This window comes from Hipposideros armiger, unplaced genomic scaffold, assembly GCF_001890085.2.
Source record: "Hipposideros armiger isolate ML-2016 unplaced genomic scaffold, ASM189008v1 scaffold_80, whole genome shotgun sequence".
Classification (NCBI taxonomy): Eukaryota; Metazoa; Chordata; class Mammalia; order Chiroptera; family Hipposideridae; genus Hipposideros; species Hipposideros armiger.
Window position 1 is genome coordinate 2,172,373 of NW_017731430.1, and position 23,190 is coordinate 2,195,562.

The 23,190-nt window shown below is 46.5% G+C and overlaps 1 protein-coding gene across 3 annotated transcripts in view; it reads right to left on the reverse strand.

The window, feature by feature from the left end:
* Positions 1 to 22,619, reverse strand: part of JPH1 (junctophilin 1) — a 75,865-nt gene extending 53,246 nt beyond the window's left edge. For all 3 annotated transcript variants that reach the window (XM_019643626.1, XM_019643627.1, XM_019643628.1), the window contains exon 1: positions 21,175 to 22,619. In XM_019643626.1, the coding sequence (XP_019499171.1) occupies positions 21,175 to 22,265 (1,091 nt within the window). In that variant the 5' untranslated portion in view covers positions 22,266 to 22,619. The remainder of the gene's footprint in view (positions 1 to 21,174) is intronic.
* Positions 22,620 to 23,190: the final 571 nt, after the last annotated feature.

The window sequence follows — 23,190 nt, forward strand, 5'->3', positions numbered from 1 at the left end:
GTGTGTGTGTGTGTGTGTGTGTGTGTCCTCCTTAGTCAATACTGAATAAAGAGAGGTCCCGAGGTGATGGGCTTCTACAATTGTAAATGAGAGTCCTACGTTATTTGCATAATCTTTGGTCCACATGTTTCCTTCCGGTAAGAGTCAGCAAATAGTTTAATTGTGCAGAGCTGCCTTGGCCTTAGAAATGACTTTCAGATGATGAACTTCCTTTGTGTACGGAGTGACGAGATCACCTAAGAGGCTGTTGCTTGGCAGGCGAGGACGCACCGATATGTGAAGGGAGTGACAAGCTACCAGAAAGGAGGCTGCTGTGTAAACTCTGAAACGCGCCAGCAGACCAGTCCCAAGAAATACACCTACACTAGCAACCCAGGACCCATTAAACCAAGCTACCTTCAATAAGGGGAAAAGGCATTTTCTACAGAAACCCTACTGGATAAGATGGTGCAATAGGTGAGTTAGATCTGGTGTTCATTTCTTTACAGGATTAAAGGGAAATAACTGACCACCGTGGCTTCACTACGTAGGTGCCATCCTGGCGACGAGCACCTGTGTCCACGACACATATGCCGCCAGGTACGGAATGGGCCTCTTTAGAGAAAGATGTCAACACAAACCTGAAACCTGCTTCGCAAGAACAAGGTGGTCTAAGAGATTTGCCATGGTTAGCTTTGATTTTTTTAAAAAAGAGATAAGCCCAAAGGCATTTAACTGAAAAAAAAAAAAAGAAAAGTACAATTATCACAAACCTCAGCAGCTCTCCCAGATGGGGGTGTTACAAGATGGTCCGCGTGCTACAGCAGCCCCCACACCTGCTTTGGGCCCTTTCTCATGCTCTTTGCTCTGTTTGGAACTACCTCTCCCTCCCCATTCCGGCCTGCTCCGATCCTTCTCATGGTTCAAGATCCAACACTACCCCCCCCTCCACCACCATGAGACCTTTTCTGATGCTCCCACGTGGATAAAGCCCTTCGCTTTTTTAAACTTTATCCAGGACCCGAAAAGATTCTGCAAAACACAACTGACACTATCGTAGCACTGACTCTCCACCACAGTGACGCGAGCGCAAGTGCGGGGAGGGGCGCCTCGCAATGTCCACTCACGAAGCATCAGCACGTGTTCACTGCGACAAAGGAGAGCGGTCAAGGGCTTGCACGAATTGTCACAATACCCATGGCATGGTGGGGCTGCGAGCATCGACGTTGGCCCACGTTTTCCTCTATTCCTCCAATGCTATTTTGCAAATGGCGAAGTTTACCAAATTGCATACAGGAACAAGGCTGGCTGCAGCTATTTTCCTAACGCCTGCACAGACACACTTGGAGAAGGATACACTGAAGACATATTGATCATCTCCTGATAAGACAGTTCCTACCCTTCCTCTTTAAGTACACAGGGAAGCAGTAAAAGGAGAATGTCCTAACTCTAATGATTATTTCCTCATACTTTGAGGTCTGGCTGTCTGCTCTGACCAAGCGGATGGAAGCAATGAGGTATTGAGAAGTGAAGTCCAATCAAATTCTGCTTGTAAGGTGAGGCCCAGGACAAAGGCTCAGGACAAAGGCCCAGGTGTTCCGCTCAAAGCTGTTTCAGCTTGTGCAGCAGATGGCTCGCAGGCTGCTCTGAGGAGGGAGGCCTGCAGCACACAGGTCTGTCTGTCTGTCTAGCGCGCTCCCACCCTGGGGCGGCCTCAGGCACTTCAAGCAGAGGCGGGGCCATGCACACTGCAGGTGGGGCTTTCCTTCCATTTGTCTGTGATGCGTTAGGAGAAAACCACTCACCCCAGCCCAGGATGTGGCTGAGAATTCCTACAGCTCTCTTTCTCCGAGACCTATGTGTGCTGATGAACTTAATCAAACCCCATAACTGAACATGTATATGACTTGAACTTCCTAAGGGCCTTGGAAAGGGCCGCAAACGCACTATGACATCCTCGGATGTGTCCAATGAGGCAATGGTTGTACAACTTCACCCAAAACCTCTCCATGGGACCCGTGATAAGTCAGGGCTCACACCTGCACAGGTTACTGGTGCTGGGCACTGTTCCAGATACTTCGCACCCGCTGACCCATGGGAGTTCCTATTCCAGCCCTGTGAGGGGGCCCTGCGAATTGTCACATCCATTTCACAGATGAGGAGAGGGGAAGTTGTCTGCTTGAGGCCACTTGGCTAAAAAGTGACAGAGCCAAGACTTGAAATTGCGCTCTCTGCGCTCTTAACTGCGATACCACATTGCAGAAGGATTCCAGAAGAATTCCCTAAGCATCTCTGGGCAAAATTCAGGCTGTCACGTTAAAGATTTATTTGAAGTAGTTCCCTCTTTTGTCCCTGAAATTCTTTGCAGCGCTGCCAGCTCACGCTCATGTCTTCCTTGATTTTTGCACAATGACACTGAATTAGAGTTGACCTACAAGCCTCTCGCCCCAGGACCACGCTGACCAAGGAGATGGGGCATTACTGTCACAGAGCTCAAACTGTGGGACGCAGCCAGGCACATACCACCATCTGTGAGGTATTTCTGCCAGAAACAGGGTAGTTCAGACCCGACTGCTGCAAGACACAGCCATCTCCCGCCTGTGAGTTGGTCGCTGGGAGATGCGGGGACCCCAGCAGAGCACAGGGCGGGCACTGCAGGGCCGGGGCCACACTCAGCCTTTGCTTTCTCAGATCCGGCTTCCAAAACACAACACATCCTCCCTCCGGTCTGTACTGGGGGAGCGGTGGGGGTGCACCTGCAAATCTGAGGGCGCTCCCTTGGATGTAGGGGTGGGCGCAGCCGCTGGAAACAGCACAATGGCTGGAAGGGGAAGTACGTGAATGGGCCCCGAAGCCCAGGCCTGGGGACTTATCTGTAACCCGCCACCTCCCCCGAAGACAGAGTCCCAGCGCCTGTTCTTCCTGCACCTCTTTCAGGCTGGTAACGGACACCCACCTTATTCACCCCTCCAGCTTCGGTTCTAAGGGAAGCCTGGGAACGCCATCCAGGTAGACGCAAGAGGAGGCAAGACCAAGTCGGCCACGGGGCGAGACACGGAGCCAACGCCGCCTGGATGGACCTGCCCGATTCACACGCGAGGGAGCCAACGTAATCCACGAGCGCCAACCCCTCCTCGCCCGGGAATGCCTCCTCAGCCCTGGAACGAACCTCTTTTCTGCGGGGCTCCCACACATGGCCTCCACTTCCATGCAGCTCTCCTTGTTTCCAGCGGCACTGCTAGTGGTTTCTGTCTCCATCTGTGTCGTTTGGTGACACGTTTCATGGAGGACAAGGGCCAGACTCTCTCATCTTCCCAAGGCACCAACTCTACATGCTATACACAGAGCAGGCGCTCGGGACACGGTAGAAATGATTACAAAATTTACTCCAGCATAAGACAGCATCCATTTCCAATTGATTCATTCACTGAGCCCTCACAATAATCCTGAATGAGCTATTATTGTTGTTCTTCCCCCAATGTGCAGGTGAAGACATATGAGATGTGGGCAGGTTAAGTCATTTGCCTGAGTCACGTCATCGCAGCACCAGGATCGGGACCCAGTCGGGGGCTGCAGTGTACAGAGGTCCCCCCTTATCCATGGGGGACATGTCCCAGGGTCCCCAGTGCATGTCTGAAACTGCGGAGGGCAATGGACCATACATAAGACTGTATTTTTCCTACCTCCAGACCTTTCCACTGAAAGGAAGCGCTTTCTGGCTTCTCTTTGGCATATCTGAATGCCAGTGGCACTGCTCTTGTGCTTTGGGGCCATTATGAAGTAAAATAATGGTGCGTTGAGCACAAGCATTGTGATAGCCCAGATAAGCCTACTAAGTGACTAATGGGCAGGGAGTGTCTACAGCTGGTCAAAGTGATGAGTCACGACTCAAGCGGGGCCGAGCTGGACAGCGCAAGATTTCATCATGCTCCTCAGAATGGCAAGTAATTTAAAACGTATGAATTATTTACTTGTGGAATTTTCCATGTAATACTTTGGGACCACAGCTGACCGCGGGTGACTGAAACCATGGAAAGCGGATAAGGAGGGTGTGCTATATGCTCTTAACCACTATCTGCTAGGACTACCTCTCTGAGCCCTAGAACTCCACGGGTATAGATGACAATAGCGTTTAGCAGGGAAGAAACAAACAAGAGCTTTGCCCTTCCAGGTCCTCTGCTTGGAGAACCCTGTTCCCTTTTCTGTCGCTGGAAACACCTACTTGTCTCCTCAACACTGCTCAAGAGTCACCCCCTTGAAGTCCTGTGTGGTTCCTCCAGGTGTCTGGGGACTTTGGGCTCATATATACTGCCCGTTGCTAGATGACATCATATAATGCCCGATCTCCTGCCCCAAGGGCTGTCTTTTCACAATATTCAGCATGGAAGTGCTCAACAACGGTCGTCTGTATCAGTTTCTTTAGCACCTATTAAGTGCTACTTATCCTGCGAGGGGCATTCACAGAGTCACATATGCTAATCTCACTTAATTCTACCAACTTCCTGTGAGTTGCCAGGTGCCAAAGTGTGTCCCATTTTTTTGGATGAGAAATCTGAGGCTTAAACAATATTTAATTAGAGAACGTTTGAATAAAATTTCCCACCTGAGCTCCGTTTAGTAAGTTTCCAGAGTCTTTCTAGCATCCTGGGCCCCAAACACAGGGTGGGGCCAGTACTCTCAGAAAGATGGGATGTTTCCCCTTTGGGTCGCTGGCAGACAGGTCTCTGGGCTTCTTGCTCCTGGGCCCTGATCTGAGCCTGTTCAGGAAGTGGGGACAGTTTCCAGCTCACGAGTCCCTCGGACCTCTCAAACTGCAGCTCATTCGTCAGCTAGTCTCTATCACTCAGGTTTCTTGTGTATGTTTTAGCTGAGCGCTAGGAAATCAGTGTCATGAACCATAAAGGATGTGCAGTAATGAAGGATCATTTCCATTAAATTGAATAACTCTTATGCGGTGATCACAGTCTAGAGCTTTTTAAAATTGAGCTGATACACATACATGAACTGTCAGAAACGTGCCTGGACCTTACTTAGCCTTGTACTGCAGATTCTAAATCTCTAAGAAAGAATATCAACTCAAATGTGACAAACCAATCAAAACCAAGTATTTAGGGTACCTATGTCATGACACCTGTGCTAGGTTCCATGCAAGGTATAAAAATGGAATTGTTTTTACGGGCTATATATTAGTAAGCATAAAGTGGGCCACTGCAGTCTAAAAAGGACCTAATTCATGACTTATCATTTCTTTTCCAGGTATAGTACAAGTAATCATTTTATTCCAGGTACAGCCCTCACTAAAAATGACTACCTAGCTTTAGATGTATGCTTAATTGTTACAAGAAACTTCTAATAATTCTGTATGGCTTTACAGCGCATTCGTTCAGTATTTATTCATTCAGAGTTCTAAACATTAGTTAGAATTTAAGCAAGCAGAACCTCATACCGATCACAGAGATGTGATAGAAGAGTGGGAAGGAAGAAAAACTCCCTGGAAATGTCATGAGAGAAAATCCGATCTATCGTCAGCTCCTAAAAGTCTTTATTCCTACTTGATGTATGAACTGTGAGTATACAAATTTGCCTAAAAATTTCATTTTTTTTTTCCTACAAAGAAATCCCTTTTTAACCTCCATGGCTTGAGAACATACATCTCTGGCTATTTCAGCATCCTCATATAGACAAAAACTACATAGCATGACACAACGTGGCCCGTGATTTTGAGAGAGCAATTTATATATTTTGATTCATTAGAGAGGCGTCCATCATTTAGTAATAATATTGGTGCTTTTCACATTTTCCTGTTCTATGAGCAATAAGAAAAAGTGTTGACTGACTAGAACAAGATATACAGGTAATCAGTTTCTTCTTCACAGAAAAATCAGACGGCTCAACAGAGACCCCTCCACCTCACTAAGCACCCCCACACCTGCTTGCAGGAGAGGTGATTTCTCAGGTGGCTGGTCAGACACAGCTGAACAGGGAGGTCCTTTCAAGCAGGGACTTGCCCCTGCTAAGGATTTGCAGGAAAGGTGGACACGCCAGCTCTGGGAGGCGAGGCGGATTCTGTATTACAAATCCGAGAGGAGGTCCCACCAAATCAACAAGTTAGAGCAGGGTCCAGGGAAAGAAAGGACATAGATGCTTTGGAACATCATAAACACAAAACAGGACCCCGGCACCCCCTGGGTTTTGACCCTAAGCTGAACCCAAGTGCTCGTGGAAGGCCTCCGAACTCACTGTTTTCTGTCCTACCTACTCCACGCAGGTAAATGCCCACGCATGTCTGTCCCCCTCCCTGATGGTGAGTTCTGGGGCCTGAAATTAGCCCCTGCAAAGTTTTCACTCTTGGTTTCACTAGTAAGACAGGTATCTTCACACAAGCCACGTGTTTATTCTTTTGATCCATTCTGCACACACAGTAATGAAAAATGAAAACATGCCTTTTCTAAGGCAAAGAAAGTCATAGACGCTAATTTCATTCTTTTATATGAACTTAGGTCCAACGGGGACCATGAAGATTTAATGAAAGTTCTGAGGACTGTATGGCTGACCACCTAGATACCGTGATAGCTACTCTCTTAATAGAGTAAATTAACAAAAGAGAGATGTGTTAATTTGATTTCAGATAATGGAATTAGGCAAATAGCGGTGTTACAATAGTTATAACCGAAATCAGCCTTGTTCAGTACCCTCTTATCTTAGCATAAAATAATTCCCTGCTTCTTTCCACACAAGGGTCACTATCTTGGGGGGTTCCTTGTGAATTTCTGTACCCCAGCCCTCTCCACTCACTCTAACGACTCATTCTTAGAGATGATAACATAAACCTTTGATGTTGATGCTTTCTCTTTTTTTTGGAAGCTCTTAAATGCACAAGCCTTCGGAGTACGCACCTTCTTAGAAAACCTCATCTGTGTTTTGTTCCTTCTTGAATGTCCAGGAATCAAGATTCATTATTCTACCCCCGCCCCCCACCATGTAGCCATTATTATTCAGAGTCCACTGGTGCTGTCGGTGACCATGCTCAGGTCTTTAGCATTTTAACTCCCTTGTGCACAACCAATTGTTGACAAGATGAGTTCTTCTTTGTAAGTTTCCAGGGTCCAGTTCTTTCTACCTGGATGGATTTATTTGCATCCTAGGTGGTCCTGCCCCGACTTCTGTTGCTAGCAACCCACCCTGCGCACAGCAGCTACGGCCCTTCTCCTAGGATGCTGCTTTGCCCACGCTGCTAACTTCCTCGGAATGCTGAAACGGTTTCCACTAACGTGTTGCGTAACACTTGATTAGCGCTTTCCAGACCCTTTCACAGTCAGCACCCCTTATCTAATTGTCCTCTTCTCCACCCATGACTCAGCTGAGCTCTACACCACTGCAACCCGAAACAGTGTGTCTTAGGTGACACACGCCAGCGGGAGGGGGAGCGTGCAGGCCCCAGAAAGGGTGCCAGGGCATTTCTGCACATACATTTGTAAGGCTTCTCAAAAGAAGACGAAGCTCTCGAGTCTAAATTTCACAGAAGAGTTCTATCCAGTGCCTCTAGCCTCCTACTTAATATTTTTATTTATTTATTTTTTTACACACCAACAGCAATAATTTTCAGGAATCTCAGGCTGGCACCACTCCCGCTCTCCACAAAGTTACTCCCTTCCTGGGTCATCTTTCTGGGTGCTGGGATGAGGGTGAGAGGGAAGTCGGTATGTGAAAGGTCCTTGTTTTCCGGTCCTATTGGCAGTGGGAGTCGCTAGGGAACATCAACACAGAACACCCGGGGAAGGTTAACAAAGCCGTGAAGCTAAAAGTAAGGCCCACTCCATCAAGCAAGGACAATACTGCCCACAGATAACAAGCACGGGTGAGCTCTGTGGCCTTTGTTTTGCATTCTCTTCAGGCTGTGAGTCACCAGATACGCGATTCTTCCCCCACCTGGCAAAATCTCTGTCTGCCTCTCGACAAATCATGCTTTAGCTCCCCTTCAAAATATTGCTCAGGGCTCCAATTCTTTATGAAATCATTCCAGACCAATTCCATCTGGCACCAGACACGCCTGTCATACCAGGAACCCCTTTATTCATGCCGTCTCTCTAATTTTTCGCCCTTTTCTCATTACTTGGCATTTCGTCAGGGCTAGCATTCACAGACGCACACGTTGCATAGCCTCATCTACACGTTTACACAGACCTTGTTTATGGGGGATGCTTGTTCGAGGCTTTCTCTTCCTTCTTCTGTTGGCTTACGCCTTCTATTTCCCTTGAAATATCTTGAAAACCTTACTGGGCACCAAATACAGTGGAGGCTCTGTAACTTACAAATATAGCAACTGTGATTTAAGGAAAAGTTTTCAACAATGAAGTTTAGTAGCTGGACTCTGACGCCACAAAATGAACACATCACTGAAGATTCGGAAGGAAAAAAAATGAAAACCCCCTAAATATGCTCCTTTCCCTCCTTTTCACTTATGGAGTCAAATATAAGTGACCGACTGTTCACTCTATAATCAGATTTTCATCATTCCAACAACAGGTGGAAAGTTACTCTAATCTAGTGAGCAGTAGGAAGAATAACAATTTTGAAAACGCTTTTACTGTCAAGTGTGTACTGTAACATGACAGAAAAAAAAACCACCCCAAAATATTACACGTAAAAAGGAACTGCTTCATGAACAAGCCAACCTATTCCTTTTCAATTTCTGTAAGACAAATGACCATTTAGACATTTATGTAAACTGCTCGGAAACCTACATGGAGCACGGCAGAGCACTCACAGCCAAGAGCTGACTGAATGAATTGGTCCGTTATTAGGTAACTGCTTCCTACAAGTTATCGCCAACCAACTAAGCCTGTGGAAGGTCAGGCCCCTGGCTCCCCCGACACCCCGACCCCCACGTCTAGCACAGTCCTAAGTGTGTAAGTGTTTACATGGCCGGAGACGATCAAGAGTGATCGGCGTGTGACCCATGTTCCTTACGAGTCCTTCAAACGGTTCTAAGCTTGGTCGGACATTTCTAACGACAATCTCACGTTCCTAGCAGTTGACACAGTGGGACACACTGCCCGTTTCAGACCACCATCGTCTGAGGGGGCAAGCCTGGAGTTGGAACAGTAAAATGTCAGCGACACTTCAGTACGTTTACTATATATATGTGAGTCATTTCTGTAAGAAACATCCCTGGAATCGTTAGGTGACGTCAGGATCGAAACCAGGCGAAAAAGAGGGGATGTGAAGCGGAGGCCCAGACTTGGGGTCTCTGCGACAACGTGGTCCACTTTCCCACCTCCTCACCCCCATTTTATTGACCAGAGTGAGAGACCCAGAAAGATTACTTGTTGACTGTGTTTGAAAAATATCACCCATATTCCAGAATGAATGAACCTTGGCACTAACATTACTCAGGGCCCTTGGAGTATCAGACACCAACATCCTAGATTAGCCTGTTCCTTACCCGCCATTTCTGGTCCATCAATTCCTCCTAACTTGATCCCCTGCTTCTCTACCAGCCCTGCCCCTGACATCCTGTCCTCCACAGACCTCTGGTCTTGGCCCCACTTAAATCCATCTCAAAGGCTGAGGGGCTCCCTTCAAACGCTTTGAAGGAACAACCCCTCGTCCCCAAGGCCAACAGTAGAAAACATAGCTCCCAAACCTTCTCATGCTCCTTCCTCTCATAACCCAATCTGAACTTACCACCCTTTAGTACCTGAGAATAACCTGGGAAGGTTCTCAGGTGCAGACCTCTGGGTCTTCCCCAAAGAAGTGGGCGGGGGACCCGGCCTTTTCATGCACCCCTTGAGGTCTGCTGCAGAGGGTGGATGGGTCACATTTGGAGAAGCACGTCCTTCTACCGTCTGCCTGCCTGTGGGAACCTACCTGGTGCCCTTTGACCCCCAGTCTTCCTCCCAGCTGTATGGAAACTCCCTCTCCACAGCTCTGCCTTGGCTCCGTTCCCGTAAGTCTTCCTCCGTCCTTTGCATTTTCATAGTTTCTCTTAAAATTTACCATATTCCACCGACATGACTTGTGCGTGTTTCTCACCCACAAGATTTATGGCTGTGGAATGAATAATGTCTGCTAAATGAAAGCGTGGCACAAGGGCGTATGTAACTATATAATATTCCCAGGCTTCTTCCTTCGTGAGCTGAAGGAGAGGATGAGGGTTCAAGACGAGAATTCTACCGGAATTGTCAACATCGAGTCGGGGGGGTTAAAGGTTTGGGCTCTGATATTCTGCTGCCTTGGAACCATCCTCGATAGATCTACTGTTTTGTGGCCTATGCCTCGGTTTCCTGCCAACCGACAGGGCTGCCATGAGGGTTAGGTCAAGTTCACAGCACAGGTGCAGGCACCAGGTAACCACTCAAGATACGTCGGCTCTGTCTGCACGGGGCCAAAAGGTATCACCCAAATTGCTGTCCTCAGACCAAAGGGGGAGTGACACCGACGTCAAGTACATGGGGAAATGTCTGGCAGTGTCTGCACTGCTTCCGTATCTGGCAACATTGCCAAAAAAATATTATTTTGCAAAATAGCTGACTTTGATGTCTCTGTATCCGAATACTACCAATGTGATCCCACTACCCTCAAAAATCACATCTTAGAGATCTTACAGCCTCTATACAGAAATCATTTTAAATAAAATTAAAATGTGATTTAAATTAAAATTTAATTATTAAAAACGTCAAGATTTTTTTTTTTTAAAGAAGGCAGTAGTCACCTTACCTTTAACATGATAAAATTCTGATCTACTTTAGTGGACAGCTATTCTGTTGCTAGCATTCCCGCTGTCAGGGGTAGAATTACTTATCTGAAGGGACATTTTCTTAATTTAGTCCGTGTCTGCTATGGACCTTGAGTGTAATCACAAAAGATTAACAGGCGCGAGGCAAAGAAAAGGGACCTGGAGGTGAGGGCATCCTGGGGAGAGAACTGCTTATGCAAAGAGCCCCAGAAAGTGTCTGCGACAAGCTTGCAAGGCTGGCTTAGGCGCTTTCTGGCAGGTCCCTCCACCCTGTAGCCCCACGGTGTTCACCGTCTTTTCCTACCGCACAGGAGCACCACAAACCCGAACCTGCCAGGGTATCTGCTGTTTACGACAGGTTGGTTTCTTATTCATCTCTGTACTCCGAGGGCCTAGTGCCATGTCTGGACAGAGCTTACGCTACATAAATGTTTGCCAAATGATGTTCTTTAGCATAATAATTTGTGAGAGTGATATTTTGTTCTAGTACGTTGCCAAGAAAGAAGCAGGCCAACAGAGCTTGCTCACCGGGGAGGTCCCCTGAGCACGAATCTTCGAAAGCATAATTCCACAAATTTAAGAACAGACATTCCGATATCCGCACTGCATTAGTCTAAGGCAACAGACTCCCAGTCGTTTAATGCGACGACTGCTTTATTTGTACTTCGTAAAAAGAGCTGTGTCTAGCATCATGTACATGCAATTCCTCGCTTGGCATGCCTCATCAACATCTTTGTGCCTCAGAGTTCTGGCCTGCATTCTTTTATGCTGCACAAATCTGAGTTCCAGGGCCACCCTCCCTGCTGTCTTTCTGGCCAGTTCAACATTCAAGAAGTCAAAAACCCAATCCAAACGCATCTTCCTCTCTCAACCTGGTCCTTCCTTTCAAGACCCTGTCTGAATGAACAGGACCACCATCCATCCAGTTGGCCAAGCCAGAAGCTCAGGATTCATTCCGGCCCTTCCTTTTCGGGTTCGCCACACTGATCACCTGACCAACACCCACACATTTGTGTTTTCCCACCCCGCTGCCATCGCTTAGCTCAGCCCCTGGGCTCTGCCCTTAGACTGCTGCTTAGCTGATCTCTTCCAAACACTATACAATTTTTTTTCTACACTTCATCAGGTAATTCCTCCATTTAAAACTATCAACAGTTCTCCTCTGTCTTTGGGATAATGTCCGAATTCCCCTTTTAGGCCAGTAAACCCCTGCTTTCGTCTCCATCTCATCTCTCAAGACCTCCACCTAGCACGCTGTTTTCCAGCCATGCCAAATGTGTTTGCAGTACCTCAAATACACATGGGCCACTGTCCTCAGCACCCTTCTCTCTTCTTCTGGGACACATCCACACACCCTTTGGTTCTCAAGCTGGATGCCACCTGCAGAACCATGCCTCCGGCCCCAGGCTAGGATTAAGCCTCTCCTATACGGGACCTAAGCTCATAGCAAGATGCCAGCCATCTGGCTGATAACTGCTTTATCTGTCCCAACCAGACAGAAAGGACTGGGTCTCAATCATAATTTTACATTTACATAGTATGTAATCAATGTTACAAAGAGCAATTAAAATCAATAGTTTACTGAGATAAGAACCAAACCTTGTAAAATGGGCTGGAAACCGAGTGCCTTCTCTGAGACTCCAAGCCAGAGTGTTAACTCACATGTTATCTGATGACAGATAAGGGCTAAAGGTGCCACCCTTCCAAGGTATTTGCATCTTTGCAAGGTAACCTATCAGTCCATAGCTCAACTGATTCTCAGATCACTGGGATGAGCAGGAGGGGGTGGGAATATGTGACCAGGGCTGGGAAACCTATCGTCTGGTGTTCCTCCCTTCCACTCTTGAACCCTAAACTCTATGGGGTGTCTCCTCAATATGTTTTGACTAAGGCTCCCCACATGAATCTCAAATCTGTCCCCTATTGGATGGAAGTAAATGTATGAAATCTTGATATGCTAATTCAAAAAAGCTCTGACACCAATGTAAAAAATTAAACAGACAGGGACTTCTAGACCAAGCAATTGAGATCAAAATTTGGTTGACTTGCTACAGTAAAAACTGTCCACATTTTTACCTTATTTAAGAGCTTTAAAAAAATTATTTGTTAATCTGTGGCATAACTGATTGTTTTAAAAATGCTAGAAAGTGAATTAATGTGTTTTCCTCAGCCTGAGTAAGTTTCTTTTGGCACACAGGAGAATCCTAAGAAGATTTAACTTCACAGAGTTGTACTCTTTTGGAGGCAGTCTTGATTCCTTACACATTAATTAAATTTCTGATAAAGAAGCTTACTTTGAATTGAGCGTATTACAACAAATAAAAGTGGAACACCAACTAAGACAGAAGGGCAAAATTATTAAAAGCTTATTTGGTTAATTCTCAAGGGGCCGTTGTACTAAAGCTGAATGACTTACATAAATACCTCCGGCATTTGTTGGATCCTGTTCCCAAACACAATGTTCATATTTCATCTATAATAAGAAAAGCATCTCAAAGATTTGCAAGGCACTAGTCTTGCAAGCGTCCAGTTTGGTGTCTTGAGTAAAGTGAGATTGGCAGAGTCAGCTTAATCCACAATGGAAAGTTGTGAGCAGGGTGCCTGGGCTACTGCCCAGAGGAGGCTACCAGCTATGTCGGATGCACACGGGACAGACTCTGCCACTTGCCTGAAAACAGAGTTCCTCCAGGTCACAGCTAAAATTCATATGGAGCACACGGGATGGACGTGAATGTCATCACGCCTTTGGCTTTCCGGAAAACACAGTAGGGTGGTTTTCATTACAAACACAGCTATACTAAAAAGTAAGTGCTGCTTTAATGCTTTCTATTTACAGGATCAGGAAAACGTCCTGTTTCAGAGCTAAATGAAATGAGATAGTCTGTGGAAGTCTGTCCTGTCTAAGCAAACTCAAGAGTTCTACAGTTAAAACAAGGCCAAATGTTCCCCAAACCTAGCTCATCATCACCCTGCATTGTTGCTTTTTCTCCTCCACTCATCACGGCCAGTTTTTACCAAGTAGATCGCTACAGAACTGAGCAGAACCTCACACTCCATTCACACCACACACAGCATCTTCCCCGCTACGCCCTTTCTGTTTAACCAAAGTGGGGAGCCACGCCTACATGATTCAGGGTTTTAAAAAGTATGTTTTCAATGGCTCCAAAGCCTGGATAACTGTTTGACCCTCCCGTGATTATGGCCTAAGACTCATTTTCGCTATATTGTATTGCTTGAAAGTACCTGTTAATCATTAGAATGTTCACCCACCTCAATCCTGCGCAGACTCTAAACGGGCCTGGACTTGGAAGGGCTGAACGAAGGTTTGTTTTTTTTTCTTTTTTAAAGAAAGATCTTACGACAAGATAGCCTCAGAACGTTTTACGAGGTTGTCATGACCCGATACCTTCCCATGTGACGTAAACTATTAAACGCTGAGGGTGACACAGATCAGAGGCGAAAAGCAGGCGCTGGGCCAGGAGTTTCTCTGTGTTCCCCACATAGGCCGCCTGGGGACCCTGTACCCCAGCGTTAGCCCTCGCCTGGGGGCAGGACAGGGCTGATGCCGGAGTTCTCTTTCTGGTTGCAGCTCCCCCTTCTGCACACCCACACGGAATTCTCAGTGGCCACCAAGTCGTCCGGGGCCGCCAGGCGCAGAGAAACATGCCTTTCTTTAAACGGCCTGGGAAAGAATATGAGGCCATCATTGCAGCTGCCTCATTGGCACCCAGGGGAAGTGGGCGTTCTTTGGTAAAGAGGAGCAATGTGCATTTACAACGTGAAATGCAGTAACTGTAATACGCACAAAGGATAACGGAGACCTAACTAACACACCTGAACAGTATGACGAAAAAACCTGTAGTTTCCTCCTATACTCTCTTCAGAATAGCACCCCGGCATGCTTGATATAAAAACGTACGCCATTTCCTTTACAGTCTTGAATAGAACTGCCTGTTGACGGTATACTAATTTCACCCAGATCTGCGGCTGGGTGAGTCCTGACACACACGCACGTCCGCACACAGTGGTCGTGCGTTGGGGATTCTCTCCTTTCCTCTTGCTAACCCCTCTTTCTGCTTCCGCCTGCCTTCCCTCCCTCCATCTTTACCTCCTTCCCAGTCTGGCTTCTTGGCTTCCTATCAGCTTCCACTTGTGGGAATGGTACTCGTAGGACTGTGGCGCTTTCCGAAACATTGACTGTATATAGTCATACAGTTTACAAAGCCCCATGACACCCACTCTCTCATGCAACTCTTAAAACCACCCTCCCGTGAAGAAAGAAGCAAGTTATCAGTCCTCGTTTCTGGTAACTTTTCAGCGCCTCAAAGACTGAGTGTTTAAAGTAGGCCTCTGGAATCAGCCTATAGAAGGGCTGGAGATAACAGGTAGAAAAGGGTGACAGGGGCAAAGGTACAAACCGAAGGCACCACCAAAGAAAATAATTAATATGCTCCTTAGCTGTAAATTCCCACATGGGAGGTGATTTGCCCCCAAATTCTTTACCTATTTAACAGTCTCTTCATTAAAATGACTTATGTTATAAGAACTTCACCTTCTTGCCAAAATCACTTACACTAATAAAATAACAAAATTAACAAGAGCCCTAGCAGTAGAAACAAAAAATTCACGGAAAAGGTAAGCTAAATTGTTTTCAAAGATATGATATGACCACTAACAGCACAGAAAAGACATAAAGAGAGCATATAAACGATAATTTTAATTTGCAAAAGAGAAAGAGAATCCTTTTGTCCAACAGAATTTAAGAATTTCTGATACCTGGCCCTTTACAACAACTCGGCTTTTTCCTAAAATTGGCAGTAGTAAGTTTCATTTGGACCCATAATGTGCAATGACTCGTGGTTGACTTTGGATTTTAATTACTAATACCTCAAGTGAGAATCAAGTCAAGTAACTGAATATCACTATTTGAACTTAAAAAAAAAAAAAAAGACCCCCCCTTCCCCGCCCCAAAATGGCAGGACAAGAAAAACTTTCCAGAAGAAAAAGCAGCCAGCTGAACATTTGGCAAACTTAGATGTTCCGAGGTATCACATATGTTGGTGATGTCAAAGATGTCGGATGAGCTAATGCCATTGTAGTTGTATCAGGTGACTTCCTGGAGTCCCCGTATCCGCTTACAGGAAGCGCTCACGTGAACCACTGGACCAGCTCCTACCTATGAAGATGGTGATAATGGCTTGGCTTAATCTGAAGCTCTGATTTCCTGGCCATGCCTTAGTCATGACACTTTAATGATGCTGACTTTAGAGAAGAGGGTCCCTGTGACACACACTTTTGCGTTTTCGGCACTTCCTTGACTCCTCCCGGACTACCGAGTGATGAAGTATGAGAGCTATGTTTCCTTTCTTAGAAAACTGTGGTTCACAGGTGTCCAGCAAAATGGAATCAGAAGCACCGGCAGCATTCGCACCCCAAGTAGTGAGAATGAAATTCACGCATTCATCAGATATTTACTAGAAGCCTTACGGAAGCGTGCTGATCTAAGCTGGCTGCTGGGTCTGGCTTTCCTGGGAGGGAGAGAGAGATTCAACCAATGTACTGAAATGACAATTTAGACTACTGGCAGGATGGATTTAGCCCGAGGGGGACGGCAGTGGGGTGCAACGGGGTGGGGTTAGGGAAACCTTCGGCGAAGGGGAGACTTCATGCCTAATCTGTGGACGGAGCAGCCTGAGGGGCTGGCGCCGGAGCCGGGCCAGGGTGCCAGGCACACGGAAGGGACGAGCGAAGCCGGTCGTTGGAAGCGAACTCGGAAAGCTGCCATGGCCGAGTCATTCGGGCCATGGCGGGAGGGGGCAGAGTGGTATGGAATGATAATCTATCTTTTTTACAGAAAAGTATGGGAAATACATTTTTCCTGTTGGATTTTTAAAAAAACGATGTCATTTTTATATCTAAGTCGAAAACTGGCAAACATGGAATCCAATCTGTAGTTCTGGAAACAGACGCAGGCAGCTCAGCGGCACACCGGACCCCTGGAGCTGGGGGCCCTGCACATTCTATCTGCGTCCATCCCCTGGGCAGCTCTATCTGTGACAAGTACCAAAGGGCAGGGGGCAAGCACAGGGCTCCCTCCTGACATTACCTGCCTAGGGGCGACTGTCACCCCCTGATGTGGCACTAGTGGTTGGGGAGACAATGGGAACAGCACAGCCCCGCATGACTGTCCCATCAATGGCATGTCAGTAGTGCTGTGAGCACCCCGCCAAGCGTCCTAGGCGCTTCGGTGAGACTGGCCCGTCAGTGACGAGTGGTATCTGTTCTGCTCCATTTTCTTCCCCCTTTTTCTTTCTTCTCATCCGTTCAAACCAACAACTACAAGCAGAGGCCTGTGCTTCTCGGTGGCTTGACACCAGCACTCACTCTCCCATCCGGTCACCACACCTCTTCCGTCCTCTAGCACAGAAGTATGTCCTCTCCCACGAAGCTCTTTTGTCTACGCCCCTTTCTGAAGTATCTATTCATTTCCACAAAGAGCGGTTCTCTAAGGGCCACTTACTTGCTACCTCAACCAAAAGAATTCAATTCTTAAAGTTCTTCCTTTAACTATTCTTCTTAAGGAACAATAATTTGAACGTCTCTCTCTGCAGGGCTGACTGGAAACAAGCGTCAGTGGGGTAAAAAATGACCAAATGAGGAATGTGATTGAAACAACAGGGAGAGAGAGGGGTGATCTGGGGCAGGGTGTTGGAACGGGAGGGGTTTGAAATGTCCGGACTTGCTTTCCTGTCACTTGAACATTTCTTAAAAGATTGGCGGAGATACTTTTGTCAATTGCAGGTGAGGATTTTTACCTTGACCGAGACAAGTGGGGAACAAACCATTTTGTTAAATCTTCTAAACACAGCACTTTGGGGATCAGAACAGAAACCTAAAGAAAAGTTACACATAGTAGTTGGCAAATTATTAGCATCCCTTACAGTTTTAACTCTCTTAAGTGCTAACCTGCTAGCACACTATCAGTATCTACTAATTCTGTAACGGCTGCGTTATTTCTGCTCTCTACTGACTGTTATGTCATGTCCATGTTCCCTGGTCTATAAGAATGAAACAGGGGCCCATGAGAAGCCTTCAGAAACAAGCCTCCTGGGTGTTTACTGGGAAGACACATCACACCCTCTTCAAAGAAGCAAAGGAAATGTCCTCAGATCGACCATGTTTTCCTGAATGTTCGGGCCTAAGGTGGTGGCTCTGTCTCCTGATTTCCATCCAGGGAGGTTACTGGAGGACACAATTCTTCTCCCTCAGAGCTAACCTGAAGCTTGCTTCCAGATAAAATAAAGCGACGGTAGAAAGCGGATCCATTTCCCCGGGACTTCAGAAACAAACAGAAAGCTCTACAGCATGAGGAATAGCAGCAATAGAAGAATGATGAACACTCTCTGGGTGGAAAACAGAAATGGCCAATAACTAGTGATTGACCATCTCCCTTAGCTGTCCATGGTGAACAACTGATTTCAACCGTGGCAGCTGCAGGGGTCTCACTGCCTAGTTCTTATGCTGCCATTACCAGGGCAGGGGGAGAGGGAGAGTGTCACTTTATGGTCTTAAAACGTCCCAGGGTCTTAAAAACAAAACCATTCATCACACCAACTACAAGAGGGGCCAGAGAGGACTGAGCAGATGCGCAGGCGTTATAAAGAGCCGCGGTGATGACACTAATACAGCTAGAAGCCCTCCTCCCTGGCAGCAATCTCCAAAACCCTCACAGAATCTTTTCTTCTCTTTATTTTTTTAAAAATGTTTTTAAAAGAATGTAGAACTCTAACACTCAGAGCTACTATAAAGTGAATATGCCAGTCCTTCAACTACCCTCTACAAAACACGTTGCAAAATTCTACATCGGAAGTCGTCATTAAAGCAAGGGGAGGGGGCTAAAACAGTGACTGTTAGAAAGATACAAAAGGTTAACTGAGTGGTTTTATTTTTTTGCCTATTGTGTCATCCAAAGAGCACTTTTCTTAATTTTTATTATTGTGGTAAGAACACTTAACATGAGAGCCACCCTACTAACAAAACTTTAGGCACACAATAGCATATTGTTAACTACGGCGAAGGGCGGTTCGGCACATCTTAGAGCTTGTTCACCTTGCTTCACTGAAACTTTACACCTGTTGAACGGCACCTTCCCATGTCCCCCTCCCCGCTGACCCTGGCAACCGCCATTTTATTCTCCCTTCCTGGGAGTTGGATCCTTTTCAATATCTCCCATAAGTGGAATAGTGCAATGCGTATTTCAGTTAGCATAATGAATGGAGCATATTTTTAAATAGCTAAGTGACGTCTTTAGGAACTTACCTGGCTACAAGTATAATAACATCTTAATCTAAAGACTTCTTGATTACAGACTATGTAACACAGTATCCCCTAACTACATATTACCACCCCCAAAAGACTTTCAGCAGAGAGAACATGGTCGGGCTTGGGTAAGGGTTTTATGGTGCTAGGAAAATCAAGAGATCACCTCTGCATATCATGAGCAGTTCCCTTTGGTTTTGTAGGTTCCTTCGATTTAAACTCATCCTAAAAGTCAGTAATTATAGCAGGCATAAGAACGCCATTTGCTCAAGTGTTCTGCACAGCTTTATGTTCTACCTGCCAAGACTGAACTGCCTCTAGTACATTACTCAGTTGCAAGGTGGAAGTAAAACGGAAGGATCTAGGAGTGCCTTTAAAATGAGAGGCCAGGGCCAAACAGCAGGTATAATATATGACTAGCTTTAAAGGTAGCTGAGGGCCACGGAAGCCAGCAAGATCAGATGTGCAAGGACCCTACCTACAAAGCAAACTGAAAAGCAGGTAGACGCGTCGCTTAGTGATCAGAGAAAACTATGACCTAAAACATAAGATGCCAGGAAGTCAGGAGAGGCCCTTCACAAAAGTTTGTGTCAATTCAGAAGAAATATTAACTTTAAAGTAAGAAGAGTTTGGAATAAAATGAAAAGATATTGGGAGACTTTTAATACAATATATATTTACAAATAACGCAAAAAAAAAAGACCTCTTCCATTTACCAATTAGTGTTTTAGACACTCAGAAATAAATAGTAAATAAAATAGGGGAATACAAAACAGAAACTTTAGAAGTCTAGAAGTCTGGAGATCTGGAAGTCGAACCACACGAAAAGGCCATTTTTGAGGACAACAAAAAGGTCAAATACCAGAAATTTCATACGATTCAACCAAAGAAGGGGTGGGGGTGCTCATTAATTCAGAGTCCAGAGTGCTAACCATTACACGATGGAACCATGGTGCTCATTAATTCAATGCTAAGCATTCAAACCTGAAGACTATGACATGTTAATATTCTGTGGTTTCAAAGGAGGGTTACTTCCACGGGAGAATACTACTGAAGCAGAAAAAGGAGTTTTGATATTGTTTGCCAAATGCCTGCCTCAAGCCACACAAAACCGGGGCCTGTCAGTACCCACTTAAATAAGCCTAAAAATAACAATTTCCATTTATAACCATCCCTTTCTTTGTTGTCTAACATGACATCCATCCCTAATCAAATTCTATTCCCAATAGATTTCTCCATCCCTCTGGCTGTATCCCTGAACCCAGCTATTAATGGTAAAACATGAAGCACACAGTCCTCGGTGCCCACACACACCCTACTTCTGTATCTATTACTCACCCGCCTTCTCCTCACTCCAGTCCTTCTCGACTGCTCTACTTTCTTCCCACCTTGGCACATCGACAGCCCCATCTGTCCATGTCAGGTCGCCCCCAGCCCTTTCCTTTTCACACACCAGTGATCTGATCTTTCCCGCACAGAACGAGGGGACCCCTGTGAGCCTCTGTCCCCCTGCCTTTCCCAGGCGCATGAGCTCTGCTGTTTGCAAGAATACACGCTAGACGCTGTCACGTGACGTTCCATTTCTGCCATGTCTAGATCTCAGTGGCTTTCTCACAACCAATTTCACCTACATGCCATCAGTATGCAGAACCTGCATGTTATAAATCAGGATACTTTTATAGCGGGAGCTACAAACACCTCCAACTTAGAGGGACTCATCTATACCAGGTATGTTCCATGAGGATGGATAGTTTCGCTCTGGCATACAAAGCACACTGTCTCCGTGAGTACAGTACTTCGGGGGTACTTTTAAAATACATGCAACTTGCTGGACTCGGAAAATGAACGCAGGGGTCTATATGAACTCCATCCCGTTATGCATATTTAGGGAAGTAATTTGTAACAGGAAGGGCCCCTCACTAGGCCTTCAACGTGTTTGGAGGACGGCAACTTTCAGAACAGGGCAGGCACATCTGTGACTCTCCTTCTAGGGGGCTCCATCGCTCGGCCACCTTTGATTCCAGCGGCGGGAGCACCTGCTTGGTGATGTCCCCCAACAGACCGACCAACACGATAACGTGACATTATTGCACGGTTTCGGACGACCCGGCGGCACCACCCACCCCGCGCCGACCTACCTGGAGTTGGCTATCTCCACTTTGGTTCTCGCCATGGCAGCCGCCCTCTGCGCGCTCTCGATGGCTCGGTCCACCTTCTCCCGAGTTTTTGTGTTTCTTATCGGTATGAGCTGCTTCCTGATCCCGCGGACCAGAACGTTATTTTTGTACTTTCCCTCTTCCTTGGAGCCGTCGGGGAACACGGTGCAGCCGTACCCGTGCCGCTTGTTGCTCGCCCACTCGCCTTCGTACTTCATGCCGTTGGAGCGCTCGCTGACGCCGAAGCCGTTGCGCTTGTCATTCTTCCACTCGCCCATGTAGGTCTCCGTGGTGGTGGCGTCCACGTGGTCCTCCACGGGGCAGAAGTCGCAGTCCACGTCGCCGAAGCTGAGGGTGGAGTTGGCGTCGCTGGAGCTGATCCTGCTCATGGCCGCGTCGCTGCGCACCGAGCTGCGCTTGCTGGAGATGGAAGACCTGGACTCGGACTTGCGGATCTTCATGCTTCCGAGGAGGGAGCCCCGGCGGAAGAGGCCGCCCTTCTTCTTGCCGGCCAGCTCCGCGTCGGCTTGGACGTTGAGCACGAAGCCGCCGCGGGTGCCGGCCGGGCTGTCGGCGGCGGCCGCCGCGTCGTGCAGCACGCTGCCGTTGCTCTGCTCGCTGCGCAGCGAGGCCAGCGAGGTGCGCAGGGGCGAGCGGATCACCGCGGCCATGCCGTAGGGCACGCTCTGGCGCACGCCGTAGCCGTGCCGCATGCCGCCGGCCCACTGGCCCTGGTAGGTGCCTGGCGGAGACAAAGCACAGCGTGAGTCGCCAGGGGGCGCCCGTCGCCTGCACGGGGCCGGGCCCTGCGTGCAGGCAGGCCCCGAGGCCAAGTCCCCCACCCTCCCCTGGTTCCCTGGTTCCAACTCCAAGGGATCGTGGTCACCCGCTTGGCATTGATTCCGGTCTATCTTGACCTCTTTAAGTTGCGGATTATATCGATCTACCTTGCAGTCACTTTGCATTTTAGATATTGCCACGCACAGGTTTCCCTTGGGTGGCATGCGTTTGATTGTAAAATGCTGAGCCAAAAATGCGAGCGGTTTCATATGATGTGCGAACAAGGGTTGCATGTAAAAGTTGAAACCGAAATCAAAAGTTGTGACTCATTTCAAGTCTACCTTCTCTTTCTGTTCATTCTGATATATGTATGTGTAGAAACAGGCAATAACAGCAGGGCGACATTGAAATACTTATTATACTTGTCTTATTCCTTTGATAGCATTGTATAGGATTTTTCAATAGTCCGGTTATTTTTCCTTTGCATTTAAAAATTTTTTACCTTACTACTACTTTCGAATACCGAAAGAGTGACCATTGAGAAACAACTTTTCTTCCCTGAAATTAATACATCAGAACGACCTCTTATCTTTGTTAAGTGATATAAATGTCGAACCACTATGCTATACACCTGAAACTAGTTAGTATATTGAATGTCAGCTGTAATTGAAAAAAAAATTTTAATTTAGAAAAAGTTAAAAAACAAACAAACCCCAAAATCCAATTAAGGAAGGCAGTACCACAGTAGATGATGAAATAAATTATATTCGTGAATCTTATTCTAATTTTATTAATTTAGCTGAAAAACTCTGAAAATGACTTTTGGATCTTTTGGGATAACATTCTAACAAGCTCAAAGACTTAAAATTTTAGTGATCTTAATACGACATTGGTCATCAAACAAACTGTCTTAAATTTTCTTTCTACCATGTTCACTTTCTCTTTCTTAGGGTAGGGGAAACTTTAATATTTAGGATTATTAGGTTTGGGTGAAACTTTTTGAGCTAGGAGCAATTTGACAAATGCGATACATATCCTGAATATAGTGAACCATCATGAAAAAATGGGCAATTTGTTTTAACATTGTGTATTACCAGGTGAAAAGGTTAAGATTTGTCCCACATTGGTGACAGATGTTAACTAGACTTATTGTGGTGATTATTTTGCAAGATACATAAATATCGCATCGCTATGTTGTATGCCTGAAACTAACATGTT